The sequence below is a fragment of the Anas platyrhynchos genome, chromosome 13, assembly GCF_047663525.1.
Source record: "Anas platyrhynchos isolate ZD024472 breed Pekin duck chromosome 13, IASCAAS_PekinDuck_T2T, whole genome shotgun sequence".
NCBI classification, from domain to species: domain Eukaryota; kingdom Metazoa; phylum Chordata; class Aves; order Anseriformes; family Anatidae; genus Anas; species Anas platyrhynchos.
Window position 1 is genome coordinate 11,499,497 of NC_092599.1, and position 15,056 is coordinate 11,514,552.

At 44.8% G+C, this 15,056-nt stretch overlaps 1 protein-coding gene across 7 annotated transcripts in view; it reads right to left on the reverse strand.

The window, feature by feature from the left end:
* CHCHD6 (coiled-coil-helix-coiled-coil-helix domain containing 6) overlaps positions 1 to 14,731 on the reverse strand; it is a 122,387-nt gene extending 107,656 nt beyond the window's left edge. For 2 of the 7 annotated variants that reach the window (XR_011812441.1, XM_027467501.3), the window contains exons 1-4: positions 14,557 to 14,729; positions 13,220 to 13,343; positions 12,019 to 12,088; positions 10,579 to 10,723 (exon numbers count right to left, since the gene is read on the reverse strand). Coding sequence is in view for 3 of the 7 variants with exons in the window: in XM_027467501.3 (XP_027323302.1) it covers positions 10,579 to 10,723; positions 12,019 to 12,088; positions 13,220 to 13,343; positions 14,557 to 14,646 (429 nt within the window). In the remaining 4 variants the exon portion in view is untranslated. Of the gene's footprint in view, positions 1 to 10,578; positions 10,724 to 12,018; positions 12,089 to 13,219; positions 13,344 to 14,556 lie in introns of all 7 variants that reach the window. The other 5 variants (XR_011812442.1, XR_011812439.1, XR_011812440.1 and 2 more) reach the window with 5 other exon arrangements.
* Positions 14,732 to 15,056: the final 325 nt, after the last annotated feature.

The window sequence follows — 15,056 nt, forward strand, 5'->3', positions numbered from 1 at the left end:
TGTGTGTTTAGGAAAAGAAAGGGGCTTGAAGTTATCTGCTTGGAAGTGAACAACATCTTCCATGGCAAAAGCATTAGACCGAGGATACAGCGAACGTACATGGCAAGCTCTCGTTCCTAACTACAAGAGCAATGCTTATTTAACAAATGTATCCTTACTCTGAAGTGCTATTTGAGCAGGTATTAAACCATGGAGCTTTTTTCTCTTGGACAGTAATTATGCGTAGCCCTGCTCTATCTGTCTGTTTGATCAATTTTCACTCTCAGCTCATACAGCATCATCCTTCAAGTTTGCCCATTATCACAAAGTCTTCAAGGCTAAAAAGGCTCCAACCCCCCAATGCAACACGCAGACAGGAAGAAGAAAGCCAGTTAATTCTCTAATTCCTTCTCTCCCTCATAAGCTTGCAGGTGTTCTATTTTCATTGTCTAAAAATCAAAGAGAAAATCATAAGCTCATTTCCTCTCCCTCAGTACAGTCCCTTTCAAGAAGCTACTCTCCATCAAGTTTTACTCAGCCCTCATAAATAATACAGATAATTGCAGATGGCCATAACAAACAAGCGAAAAAGTGTACATATATAGTACAAACAGGAAACAATAAAATTTCTGAGGTGCTCCAAAAGCAGAAGGAATTCCTGGCAAATAGCAGCAGTTGCATCCAGGTCATGTTTTTAGTTGACGTAAGGCAATCAGAGCCAAAAATAATACAGAGACAGACTTCAGACGAAGTTAAACAAGGCTGCTGGCAGCTCGCTCCCCTCTGAAGCATTTCTTTCCTACCTCCCCCCCATGTGCAATATGCATAGCTATTTCTTCTCAATACATTTGCATTAGGAAGCGGGAATGCTGCTCATGGAAAGATAGGTTTAAAACTGCTGAAACTCCAAAATACATCAGCACCGTGCAATTAGGAAGATATTATGCTGACTGTAATAAGAAACTCTAAGAGTCCAGCCAGCTGCCCAAGAGTTAACATAATGCGTTTCTCATCAAAACCTCTTCCAAGAGGTTAAGCACACAATAGACTATCTAAAGCACAGCTAGAAAGGCTGCTTGAAATTCCACACATGTGCCTCAGCAATGTATTTCTATTAATGTCCAGTGTGTGTCAGCGTGAAGATAAGGTACCAACATCATGTCCAACCAGCCAGCTAGAGAATGGGACGCCGTGTAAAACATTGTCTGATACTTAGAATCGCGGAGAACAGTGGCGCTTGCAATCTCACCCTCTGCACACGCAGCTGATAACGCCACCACCGAGAGCGGCAGCCGGAGCAAAACGTCCTGCAGATCGGGACACTAAAAGGCAGAGAGAGACGGGGAGGGAGAGGGAAGCAAACAAGAATTAAAATAAACTTCATCAGTGAACGGAAGCATGCTGTAGGATGTCCAGCAGTAGCAGAGGGTATAACTGAACTGGGAAAAGCCTCAGTGAAATTTGCTCTTCGTATCAGCTTGCTGTAACTTTCTTTGAAGACGACAAATAAAGAAATAACCTCGGTGCTTATTTTGCTTTTTCCCATCATACCATGTTCTCTCAGCTGCATCTCCTAGTACGATCCAGCAAGGCTATTTGTAATGGGAGCTTTGTCAGAGACATTTTATTCGAGGAGCTGTGATCCTGAACAGGGCACAACTGGTCTGCTGGGCCTGGCATTTAAGGCTCAAGAAGCCCACACGGCAGCACGAGCAGCTGCTGTATGGGAACCTACTGGAACACCCCATGTGGGCTGTGCTGTATGCAGTTGGGTGTTACACACAGAAACGTCCAGGGGGTCAGGGAACCTACTAGCTGAACAGCTCACAAGGATAACCTGCAGCGTAACTGCCCATGGGTCAAGGCGTGGAGCGCGGTGATCCTAACCAGGAGACCGCTGTGTATTGAGGAGGAAGAGACCAAACCCGAGCAGGCACAGAGCTGCTCATGCAGTGTGGCCTTCAGGCCTGTGCTGTGCTGCAGGATAAAATCACCCAGCTCAGCACAACGCAGGCGTCTGCGGGCAGCTTGCCCTCGGGACCGGCAGTTACAGCACCTTTATCTAAAAGCACAGCAAGAAGCTCTCATGTGAACATCCTTTATGAACAGTTGCTTCTTAAACAGATGAATTACAAGAATGTAATAGTTATAAGAATATAATTGTTTGACTGACCAAAAAAGAGGAAGCTCTCTGCAGACGGGATCTGTGCAGCATGCCATGTGAAGATCTGGAGAGGGTCCATGCTGTGTAAAGCAGGGTTCCCAGCACACATAGGGATGTCAGCTTCACTTGCTATCTGCACTCCTTTTATTCTGTTTCATTAAAACAGCTGCTTTACTAAGCCACTGGCCAGCCCCTCGTATCAGGATCCAGAAAGAACCCTGCACCATTTCTCTCCCAGCATCCCTGGTGCAGATCCCTCTTCCCATCTCAGGTACGAGCAATTTCCTTGCCACCCCCTCCGCTGCCAGCAGGGTCACTTCAAGACATGCACCTAAGGCTCCAAGGCAAGGCAACAGAAGCATCAAAAGTAGTTTTCATGGCATTTAGGGAATGTGACAGAGATGACATCCAGCAAGCAGTCACCTACCTCACATCCCCATCATCCGAGTGGGAGACCAATCTGATTACCATTCAGTGCAAACTTATTTCCTAGCTATTATATCAGCCCTTTAAATTTGTAATCTTGCTCTCTTCTTAATAACGCTTTCATTCTCAAACATCTCAAGGAAATTTTCAAGCTTGTTTCTAAGGATCATTGATTCAGGATTCAAACACTGTCCTTCTGCAGACAGAACAGAATGAACGCTGGAAAGTTATAACCCAATAACAAGGGAGATGATCCCAAATACATACAACAGAAAAATCAAACAATAATCCAAAAATAAGAAGTTTAACCAAGCTTGTGCAAACTATATTTTGTACTTTGCACCTACAACAATCTCATACCACAAGTCATGCTGGCTCGTACAGAAGGGAAGGCTACTGAAACACCCCCATGCATTATCAAATGTAATATCTCGTAGCAGATAGGATTAGTCTTCCTTTCTCCCTATCTTTTGCTTCTTATACAACAGAATGGCTTTACTGTAACCCTTAAGTAGAATAAATTAATCTAGAAGTTTCTGTGGAATGTATGAACTTTGTAGACAAAAAGAAGTGAAACATGGGGAGAAGAGAATTGAAGTCGAGACAGGGGAATTAGGCAGCACCACAGACAACTTCAATTTGTTGCAGCTGTAGGATTTAAAAAGAGGCCAACCTTGTGATAACGTCCCTTAGCCCAAGAGACTACAAAAATGAGAAGCTCACAAACGACCATCAGCTGCTGAAATCTGCAAAAACTCTCCAAACACAAATTAACCTTCAGAGCCAGGAGATAAAAGACTAGCTGCAGAAATTGGAAGTTGTTCAAAAAAAATGCTATAAATGTCTGACAAATCATAGCAGCGGTAGCAGGGAAAATAAGGAGTACAGATGTGGCATCTTACCCCCAGCCAGATAACACCTTTGCCTTTCCTCAAGAGAAGATGGAGAAAGAATTTACCCTTTTTAAATCCTGGTTGGTTGCATTAAACATTCTGCACGATTGTCTTAGTTAAATTTAGACCTCACTGGTGCTTCAGAGGCCAAAAGTTATTAGCTTGCTGGAGGTTACACACACGTAGATCCTCGTCATGCCAAGTTTAAATTTAATGCAAACCTTTCCAAAGTCCATCATCTAATACTGCAAGACTACTTTCTACAGGGATTCCTTAAACATTTAATGGTTTCATAAAAAGAATTAATTCTTTCACTGCAGAAGTGCACCCACCTCTGCTACAGAACACAGCAGCCAGAGAGGAACCCAACCGTGGAGGAGAACGAGGGATGTTCTGTCCGGAGGCCATATAGATTAACAGGCCACTAACTTTCAAGACTCTGCTGATTAACATGCATTCCTCAAAGTGCAGAAAAGAAAAAAAAAAAAAAAACTCAGAGAGTGAGAGGAATAGAAGGAACGAGATCTGAAGCTACTCACAATCCAGCTATTTAACTCCCCTATCGATGGCTTGCAACGTAGAAAACAACACATGGAGCTACAAAACCCAGCCCAGAGTCCTCACCAGGGGAAGAAAAGCAGACTGCTTCCAAGTGCTTTGACTCTGCCTCGTGTGCAGCAGGAGGGCTCCACATCAAGCATCAAAAATGCAGAGAAACGGAACACGTAACCTTATTAATGCTGCTACTAAATAGACTTTTTCAGGCCAAAAAATAATCTAGAATATAAAAATAAAGACAGGAGGCTTGGAGAACTAAGGGCTGTCTGACTCTTCAGCACACAGCTCAGAGGCCAAGGCAGCCTTTCGTAAAGGCAAAGGAATATTACACCTCTGTTAATTACCAAGTTCCAACCCAAAAAGAACTTTAAAAAGCATTTAAAAAAAAAATAGGGCTGTTTAAAAATAAACACCAGTTATGACACTACAGGTTAGGATCTGAAGTTCCTCAGATCTGTTCAAATACTTCAGTTGTTCAAGGCACGCGTTTGTTTCTGAAGTTGTGTGCGCCACAAGCTCTGAGCTAGCAGCAGTGACTGCCTCGGGGGATCGGCTTTTGCCAGCAGGAGCCCCTTGCAGAGGTGCCGTACCTTCAGCCAGCTCCACTCGACACGCAGCTCTTTGCAGAGAGAAACCATCTGGGAGTATCACATGTACACGTGCCCTATTTTTGCTTCAATATACACCTTAGGAGACCATGACAGAGCCTTTCTTTTTTGGTAATAAATCACTAAGGCTTAAATAAAAAACCAAACTACATCTTTCCATGTACATCAACATTTTTAAAAGGTAATTTCACTCAGTGAAAGCAATCAAACAGCCACATTGCACCTTTTAGCCAAAGACAGCACCACTCATGCTAACCCTGGCAGATTTCCTAGCTGGTTATGCATGCAGTAAGGGTATGTGAGTGCTCTGCAAACAGCCAAACCACTAGGAGATAATGCTCCTACCACCAGCAGTACCCAAATTACACGTACAAATTTGTGTTCTAGTGGCTAAATGCACCAGTCATTTTCCAAACAAAATATAAAAGTGAATCTGAAGAAGGCATCATTCCTGTAGTAAACACACACAGGGACTTGTTGCTAATCACAAGTGATAACATCACCAGAAAAATCAAATGGGAAGAAAAATAACTGGACTTTTTCCTCATTTTGCACTATTATTTCCTGACTTAAGTCAGTGTTTTCTGCTTCAGCCATGAAAAAAAAGTTTCAATCAAGAACAATTTACAGAAAGAACAACTGAAGACTAAAAACCAACATTTGTGTTAGCAAAGTCTCCCCCCAGCACCAACTATTTCCTACCTACAGACTTGCAACTCTTAAAACAGAAGGGTTTTAGCTCAATCTGCTACATTTTAACTGCAAAGCAAACAGACCACAGAACTGCCCTGAGGTGAGCAGCACCTAAAGGGTAAGGCAAAGCTCACAGGGGCGGTACCTGGGGCTTTCACTAGGTCAGTTCATACACCCAGGGAGGGGAAAAACACAAGAACTAAGGCCGAGTGTTGGTGATAGAGGCCTGACCTTAAAAACACAGCCTCACCTCACTGCTGTCCCTGTGCTGTCACAAACACCCCGCTGCTCCTGGGCCTGGGCTGGCCACTGCTGCTTGTTGTCACAATGGGGAGAGATTATGTGCAACAAAAGCCCAGCCTGATCCAGGTCTGTTTACCTGCGGGTTAATCAACCGGGATGATGCTGATCCCCAGCTTAACACAAAGTAAATGAAAGCCTCAACAAAACTAAATCGTGTTCAGTACCATGTTTAAAGCCTTCTTCAGGCCCAGTTCAGCTGCAGCTCTATACAGCTGATACTGGTTGACAACAGTGGGCAAAAAGCATAAGGTTGGCCAGAAGCTTCATCAGTGCCTAGAAACATAATAAAAACTTTCCAGAAATAGGTCAATTGGCTGACTCCTTTCCTTCCTATGAGTCAAACCCCTCAACCCAGCACTATTCCAGCTGATCACTCCCCTACTATCACCAAATTCTCTTCCTCTATAGCAAGCAACGTACAGGTTATTTGTGTAGCTTTCACCAATTTTAAACTACTTTACCTCCACATTCTTTAAGTTGGAGAAGAAAACATAACAGTTAAAACGGCGACAGGCATTTTTAACAGGTATGCACTAAATATATACACTATATACACTATATACACTAAACCAAGGCTGATTGCATCCAGTGCACTCCATGTGGAAAGCCCAAGAATCAGAATCCCACACACATGACCACACCGATATCAAAACCCACTGCCCTGATCAAAGTCACTCCTGCTCGACACATGCCCTTCCTCTCCCACTGATACAGGAGGGCTCTGAAGAGCAAATAGGTTATTTCTGGCCAAGAAATCATTCAAAAAGAACCCAGCAGCCTATGACCAACTATCATCAGCTGCTGGAGCAATGGGACAGACCCTTCCTCCTGTGAGGATTTCCTCCCACACATATCCCAGGCCAGACTAACCACAGCGGTGCAGAGCTGGAGCCACCAGACAGCAGGGGCTGCTGTCCTGCAAGCAGAGCAAGTTACTTATTTGTATATTTATAGAACTCACCAAATTCCCAGGAGCGCTGGGAATGGTGAACCATTTGTCAGCAGCAGCTGGCAAACGGCTTCCCCAGCAATTTAGGAGTTGTGTCCAGGCTGGGTTTGCACAGCAAGCAATGCCCCTCAGTCTTGCCTGAAACAGCTAATTATGGTGCCAAGTTTGTCCTGCCATCACCCCATTTCTGAATTCATTCTTTCAAAGTGGTAAGGAAGACGACGACTCTTGGTCAATAACTCTGACAAAGCCATTATCCTAGGGGTATTAAATGGGGAGATAAGAACTTCAGGGCTTTGCACAAATCATATTAGTTCAATTCTGAAATCCGCGTAATGCTTCTTTTCAAAGTATTAATTTCATTTATTCTATTTGCTCTCCCTCTGTCCTGATAACACAGGCACACATGGCCCCTAAATGAGATCCTCCTATTTTATAAGTTATAATCCTCCCTTTCTAAAGTAGTAATGAGATGTCTTTGCTTAATCGCGTTTATTCTCCCCCCCCAGCTTCTGCTTTTCTCCATCCCCATTCCACATTGATTTGTTTCAAGGGTTTCAGCAAAAACCATCAGGCTGAGAGTCACTGGCTCCAAGACGAAGGCTCATGGTGCATATGCTGCACAGCCTTAGGAGATTACAAAAGCAGAAAGGAAAAAAAAAAAGTTTCTTTTGTTGGTAAAAAAGGGAAAAAAAAAAAAAAAAAGAAAGCCTGAAGAACCAAGAAGTTGAGAGATTAGGTTTTGATTAACTGGAAATTAAATAGGAAAGATTCAAAGTTTAGGAAAAGGCAATACTATTCACAACACATCCAAGCAATTAAATAACTTGACTATGACAACTTCAGAAATTTCTTGTGCTAGAATTAAAAAATAAAAAAATAAAGATGGCTGTACTGATTCTTGTTTATTTCACACGAGACTTAAGTTATGCTACTAGCATCAGTTAAACATCCTAGGCACTGCTCTGAAGTTCTGTACGTATTATCCCTGTTGTACTGTAAGTGCTCATGGCATTAAATTATTTAAGAACCCAGCCAGCACCATGATCCTGCAGCGATGTACAAACAAAACATGTTCTCTCTAATATAAACTGGTGAGAGCTCCTCCACAGGAGCTTAGCAGACTGCTTCCATCAGAGCCAGTCCCACGTGGTTAATCAAAAGCCATATTCACTCCAAGAGTGAAGTGAATGCTGCAGTGTTTCTACTTATAGAGGTGTTTAGCTTCTTAAACTTCATAGAGTTTTAGTCCAAACCTAAAGGTATCTAGAATCTAAGTACCCTGTTCAGAAGCTAAGTACCTCATTCAAAGTCATAAAAAAAGAACAAGACAAAAATGTAAAACAGAGCCCATGTTCTTAATGCTCAAACCCTCTTGTAACCAGTGAACCACAAAGAAATAAAACCAACCAGTTTTAATCTGCACTCCCCTGCCCCATCAGTGATGAAGTACCTGGCCCCAGAAACTGGCAGCAAGCTCCCTACCAAATGTTATTTGTAGTCCACGCTCTCAGCAAGACACTGCACAGCGTCACAGAAGTACCTCACAAAGATGCTGTTAATAATAAAAGTCAGGAAAAAAAAAATCACACACACAAAAAAAAACCACACAGATTAAATGACAAGTCTTGTCCAACACAAGCAAAATCAAATCGTTTCAAAATACAGCTACTGTATTTGGATTTATGGTCCACAAGTGGTAAAGTTACAGGAGAATACTGCAGCACTACTAGAGACAACTGTACAAGGGAAGGCTACCAGTGACCAAGCTATCCATACAGTGAGGGCACAGAGCAGCACAAGATCTTGCTGCAAGTATCAAAATAATAAAAAAACAAAACAAAAAAAAAAAAAAAACACACCTTACTACTGATACAGGGCATCATTTTCAATACTTACTAAATTAAGTGCTGTTAGAAGCAAGTCATTCATCTGTTATTTCCTTCATGGGACTTGCCCCATTTTTCGATGGTTTCCACAGTAGGTCATAACAAACAAAACAACCAAAAAACACCACAAAAACACACTAAAAACTGGAAGTACTTTCCCTTATAAACTTCAGCAGATAATTTCCAGTTCCATCTGCACCTAGACTGCCACCAGGTACACCTAATTCCACTACTGTTTTCTGTTTGAAAGAGAAGACAGATACAGATGAGATGAAAGAGCAGCTCACATCCATTATTTGCCTCATATTCTAGGGCTAGAAAGCAAAAAAAGTGAGCAAAAACCATTCAAACACTACTCCAAATAAAGGAAGAAAACAATACTGGAAGACAAAGGACAGATACGATTTGAGTAGGATTAAGAAAGTAGAATAAGGTGACCATGCCTGAAAGGAAACTGAAGCTGAGATAAAGCAAATCTGATAGGGACTCCAATCATTTAAAAAGGCTGGCAAGAACAGTTACTGCTTAGGAAGACACCTAGAAACCAACAGACAATAGCTTTGACCTCATCTTTGGAAGGACAGGCTAGACTATTCCATTTTTAAGGATCTTAAATTTATGACTGATCAAGAGATAGTTAAAGAGCAATGAAATTTAACAGTTTCTCATTCTTGCACCGCATTCCACGGCCACTATTTATCTTTTATGGGTTACACAGAGAGAGCCTGATCAGATTTTTGCAGACCATCAAGTTTGCAATATCTGGGTATGCGACACTGCAGGATTAAAAGCTAATTCAGGTAATAGAACAGCTTCTGTATGTTAGAGGTCAGGTCCCTGCTCATTTTAGAGGTGCCCTCCTCGCACTCCACAAATATTGCCTGCCTTTGCTAGTCACACATCGCTGAGGTTACTCTCTGCATCTCCCTGCGGGAGGACAGGCTCCTGCTTCTGAGCTGGGCCTTACCTTTAGGCTGGGTACTAAATCCACCGGCTCCCCCCACCCTCCCAGCCCCCTTTACAGAGCTCTGTTAATTGTGTTCATAAAGATAATACTCCCTTTCTAGAGGGAAGAGAGTTAACCTTGTGTCCGCTGGCCCAGACCTGCTGTTCGGGGAACTGGAGTCACCTGCCTCAGATGTGGCTCTCCTAAGGCTCAGCACTCACGCACGCTTCCCATGGTCAGGGTACAAGCTGCCAAGAAGCTTCCTACAATGCAGCAATTCCCAAGATACGCCCAGCAGAGCAACCTGAGACCTTTCAACACAGCCACATGCAGTAGGCTGCCGGAAAGTCAAAGCATAAATGGGTCCAAACCCCAAAATGGACATCCTCACAGAAGGCACGTTCATCAGTGACTGATGAGCACCAAGGCAATAAAACAGTCTGTTGTCCAAGAAGGCTTTAAACCCCAGAAGTTGCCAGGGTATGGAGGTGAGAAGCACCACTTCGTGTCTGCCCTGTTCTCACATTCTGCATAAGCATCTGGTGTGGATCGCTGTCAGAGACAGACTACAGCTAGAAGAACCTTCTGTCCAAACCCTTGCAGCGATGCTCACTTACATTTTATTTATTCACCCCCCAGTATTATAACCTCAAACTGCTTCCCAGCCCAGTCAGGTGCCCGGGTAAGCCATGCCTGTTGCTATTCACCAGGCAGAAAATATGCTCACAGAAGGGCTCTTCACTTAATTTAAGTGCGTGCAACACATCGGGATGGAAGGACTCCAGTAGGATGGAAGAAACACAAATAAAGATAACATTCCTCAGGTCTGCCCCCTTCCTAAACTGTCCCTTCAACATGCAGTAGGCAAAGAGAATTACCTTCAGCCTAGCTCTCCCAACAAACTCTTCCAACACCACAGCCTGTACTGGGAGGGGCTGACAGAATTAACTTCCTCCCCAGCTGCCCGTGTAGTGCCGTGCTCTGCACCACTGACCAGAGCAGCGCTCACATCACACCACTGCTCTGCCCGCTGCTGAGCTCTGCTGGCACTGCACCAAGACCCTCTCCACACACCCCCAGAGTCAGGTCCTAAACTCATCACACCAGTGGTATTCTGTGGAGATTTCAGTCTGTCCTGCGTGGGAGCACACTGGAGGTTTTGTTACTCACCAGCTGGGCTGCTCTCTGCCTTTCTTCATTGGTGCTGTTCCTCTCCCGCTGCAGGGCAGTGCTCAGCGCCTCGCCGGCTGCTTCCCTCTCCCTTTTGGCCAGCCGGAGCAGCTCCTCTTGGACCAGGGCCTGTTCTTGCTCATACCTGTAAGAGATCAGCGAAGGCGATCAGCAGACTTCTGGCAATATCCCTGACCAGAGCCAAAGCGCAAACACATTATTGATTTGGTACAAAGCCTGCTCACAGCCCCTCCATTATCAGCAGGAATTCCAAGTCCAACAAACTGTAAACACGACCTGCAAACTTCACTGTCACACAGCACAGACAACAACAGTAGACTGAGCACCTTACAAGCTTATATTTCAGTTATATTTAGCTCTATTAAGCGCTTAATTATCACCTGAAAACAGTGATAATAGAAAGTAGTTAGCTAGATAAATAGGTACCGCTTTGGAAAAAAAAATCAAGAAACGTACTACAATAAGAGGTGTCAGTCTGACAGGGCTTTTTCTACTCTACAAGTGGAAAAAAAAAAAAAATCACAGAACAAATACAGTGACAGTGCCGAAAGTGCATCCTGTCATGTCTATCGCCTAGGCACCTGCATCTCAGAGACTGCCATGAAGGAAATTCAGTCTAATTCGAGCCTGGTGAATTCTACAAGCAAGCACCTTCAGCGTCTGTGTAACTCAGTGGCTTTCTGCTACAAAACTGCTGGCCTACTCTTCAGGAAAAGACCAAGCCAGCAGTTTTGTAGCAGAAAGCCTCTGAGTTACACAGACACTGAAGTTCTCACACGGCCCTGCGTACCTAGAACTAGGAGTAGACTCCTGTGGTTAGAGGACACAGATAGAGGACATTCTTCTTGTACATTTCTCCTCGCTCTTATAAATATCTTTAAAGATAAATAAATATAATAAATTTAAATACCCTTGAATGAAAAATTCACAGCACTCTAGTACTGGCTGACTGGCAGTAAGTCTAGTCTATGACAAGGAATCAGATACATAAAATGGATCTGATAACGTTAGGTGTAAGCTGAATCAAAACCATGACGACATCTGAGATTTAAGAATCCCTTAGTATCAAGCACTTAGTTTCCTTCATTTGTCTCAGAAAAGGCAACTGTACTCAAATTTAGGCTTAATTGGTCCTGCAATGCACATAATACACATTTTCTACAGTTACCAACTCTTTACATTGGTCCTCCCTATCTGTTTTTCCAAACACCACTCCACCTGCTCACAGCTCCCCCAGTTGCTCCTTTTGGCTAAGGTACAGGCTTCTCTAAAAAAATGTTCAGTAGCCCTTAGCTGAACACGGCTTCAAAGAGGATTCCCAGGCACTAACATTTACAGTCACTGCACTCAGAGTGAAATAAATCATATATACAGTCGAAAAGGAGCTGAACTGTGTCTTTTTCACAAACTTCACCTCACCTCCTGTACAACTCCTGCTCCGCAACTGAAGCCTTCTGACCAGAGTTACTTGCTGTTGGTGGCTGGATGCCTAGAAAGAAGGACAGAAGCCTGTGACAACTGTAAGAGAAAACAGTCCGTCATCACGTCATAAATTATTTGATAAGAAGATAACACTTCATATGCGAGTGTTATCCCAGCAAGAGAAAAAACAATACACCTAAAAAAAGTCTCAAGAAAATGGAGATCTGGTAGAGTTAGAATTCAGAAAAGAAAGATCCTGACAACACTGCCTTTCACAAGGCATACTATAGAAGTATCTAGATAAAAATGTTAACCTCCCTTCCTCAAGCCCTGTTTTATACTGAAACATAAGCATAGTTTTAGTCCTACTTTCTATTTGCTTCTTCCAGCTCCACTAAGTCTTTCCCTCAAGCTCCTGCTTTCCTTATAATTAGCAAGATCCCACAAGTAACAAATCTCTAACAGCAAAGGCCTGGCTCATTACCTTCACGTTACTTTGGATGCCTTAAATACATCTAAATAATGTTTATCGACAAAGTATATTTGAAAACTAACAGAAATCAAATCAGTTTGTGACTTGTAACGAAAGACAAGCTCAGAAATCACGTCCTCACCATCCACTTGGAGTGTCATGTAAGCTGTGCTTGGTCAGTCCATCCTGCCCCCACAGCATGAACTTATTTCCAAAGAACAAGCAGTATTTTCCCACCCATCCACAACATACTGCCTGGGCATGGAAAGGAGACAATAAATCAAGTTTAAAGATAAAAAATATTCTGCCCTGCTTACTGCATGCTTACTTTAAATCATTTTTAGAAACGTTCACAAAGTGATAAAAGTTCATTAATGCGTCTAAGAGGGGTGGCATTCTGAAGCCAGAGAAGGAAAGGACCAGAAAAACAAGCTGTCTCATGGAGGTCACACCACAACAGAAGGAGGACAGCATTTCAACTGCTCCGACAGCCAGACGATACAGCCACCTTTCAGAAACACGTAAAATGTCACAGGACTGCAATGTCCAAGATGTTCGATGATGCTGATACCTACATACATGTACGTAAATGTGTTAAAGGCTAATCAAAGAGCTCCTCTCGTAACAGGGCAGCCTTGAAAAGATACACACATGCTATGTAACATCCAACAGCAGTGCTATTGAGAGGTGTGAGAAAAGAGTAGACCTGACAGGGACTGACAGTACCTGTAGGGGGTTTGGGTTTCCCTTCTGCAGCTGGTGAAAACGGAGCTGTGCCATTGGATGATCTCTGGCTGTCCCTTTTACTTTGTGGAGTTTCTTTCATTCGGTTTACTACATCTTCAGAGAGCTGAAACATGCATACAGGAGAAAGGAATCGATTTAGCACTTAGCCTACATATATTTCAGTATAAAAGTACCCAACTTGTTAGTTTTCATGTTACTGCAAGAATAAAATTGAACACAGAATCGAATATAGAACAGAGAGTGCCTTCAAAGCCCATCTACTCCAATTGCCTGTCCACGTCAGGGCTAACCAAAAAGGTAAAACATATTAATGAGGGCATTATCCAAACATCTCTTGACCCTGACAAGCCTGGGGAATTGGTCACCTCTCTAGAAAGCCTGTTCCAGTGCCTGACCACCCTCCTGGTGAAGAAGTTGTTCTTTCTCCCCAGTCTGAACCTTCCCTGACACAGCTGTGTGCCATTCCCCTGAAAACCTGCCTTCAGTTCCCAGGGAGCAGAGACCAGCACCTTTCCCTCTGCTTCCCCTCCTCAAGAAGCTGCAGAGAGCAAAGAGGCCACCTTGAAGCCTTTTCTCCACATTAACGTACCAAATTCTTGGGTGTTCCGTCTCCTGCATTACACTCTCACTATTTACAACCACGTATGTGCACAGTACCTTTGCCATAGGATTTGGTGAGAAATAACCCCAGATACGTAACGCCTACCACAAGAGAAACAACAGGGCAGCAGGGCAATGACCAAGCAACGCCAAGGCATCCCACAGCTGGGGATGATAATGGGAGAACTCCCAGCATCAATTCCAGTACAGCTGAAGGCTGGGGACAGCATCTAGTGGTTTTAGGCATTTAACCTTGTTCTCTAAGGAAAAGCAGTCTTATTAAGTAACACACGGTACTAGACAGTAGGGATCTCAAAAATAATTCAGTTCTACATTAATTTAATGGAAATTCGTGGTGGTTGAAAGCCAGACGCCTGTATCAGCGTCCTGTGGGAGCGAACACGGACAGCAGCCAGCCAGGCAGCGAGCCCACAGCACCCATGGGCTTGTGGCCTCCCACCCTGCGAAACATCCAAAGGAACAGCGAGAAAAGGGCTGATAGGAACTCGCATTTTGCTCTCGATCAGCACAGGCCTGTCCAAAGCCCGGCTCGGTTCCTGCAGGGCCCCTGCCCAGCTGGAGGCCGCCCTCAGCTCCAGCTCCCCTCAGCCCTGCGGGTGCTGAGCGGGGGGCACCGGGCAGCCCCCGGGGGCTGCTCCCCTCCTCCCCTCCCCTCCGCTGACTCCTCAGCCCCCATCCCCTGCGTGTCCCCTCACCCTGACGCCCTGCAGCACCCGGACCCGGTCGCGCTCGTCCCGGCCGAAGGAGACGCTCCTGCCGCCCGCCCGGCTGCCGCTGCCCCCCATGCCAAGGGGCGGCCGCCGGGGACGCCGCTCCGAGCCCAGCGGCAACACTCCCTCTCCGCCGCCTGCCAACACGCCCGCCTGCCATTGGTGGATGGCTTCCGGGTAGCCAATGGCGCGGCGCGGTGCTGGCGGAGCGGCGCGGTGCAGGCTGGGGGTTGTAGTTTGACGGCCAAAAGGCGTGCTGGGGGTGTTTTCCCCTTATCCTTCACTGCCCGATGTGCACCGTTAAGCGCCGTTTTTCACGCGTTTCTGCTCGGCGTAGCCAGGGGGTGGTAGCGGGGTGTTAGACCGAGCGGTAGTGGGTTGTGTGCTGGGTTGTGGTGCTGAGGAGAGCGGTTTCGCTCGCCCACAACCACCTGGCTGCGCCGTAACCAGCCCTCAAGGCTCGTAACGCCACAGAGCAACCCCTA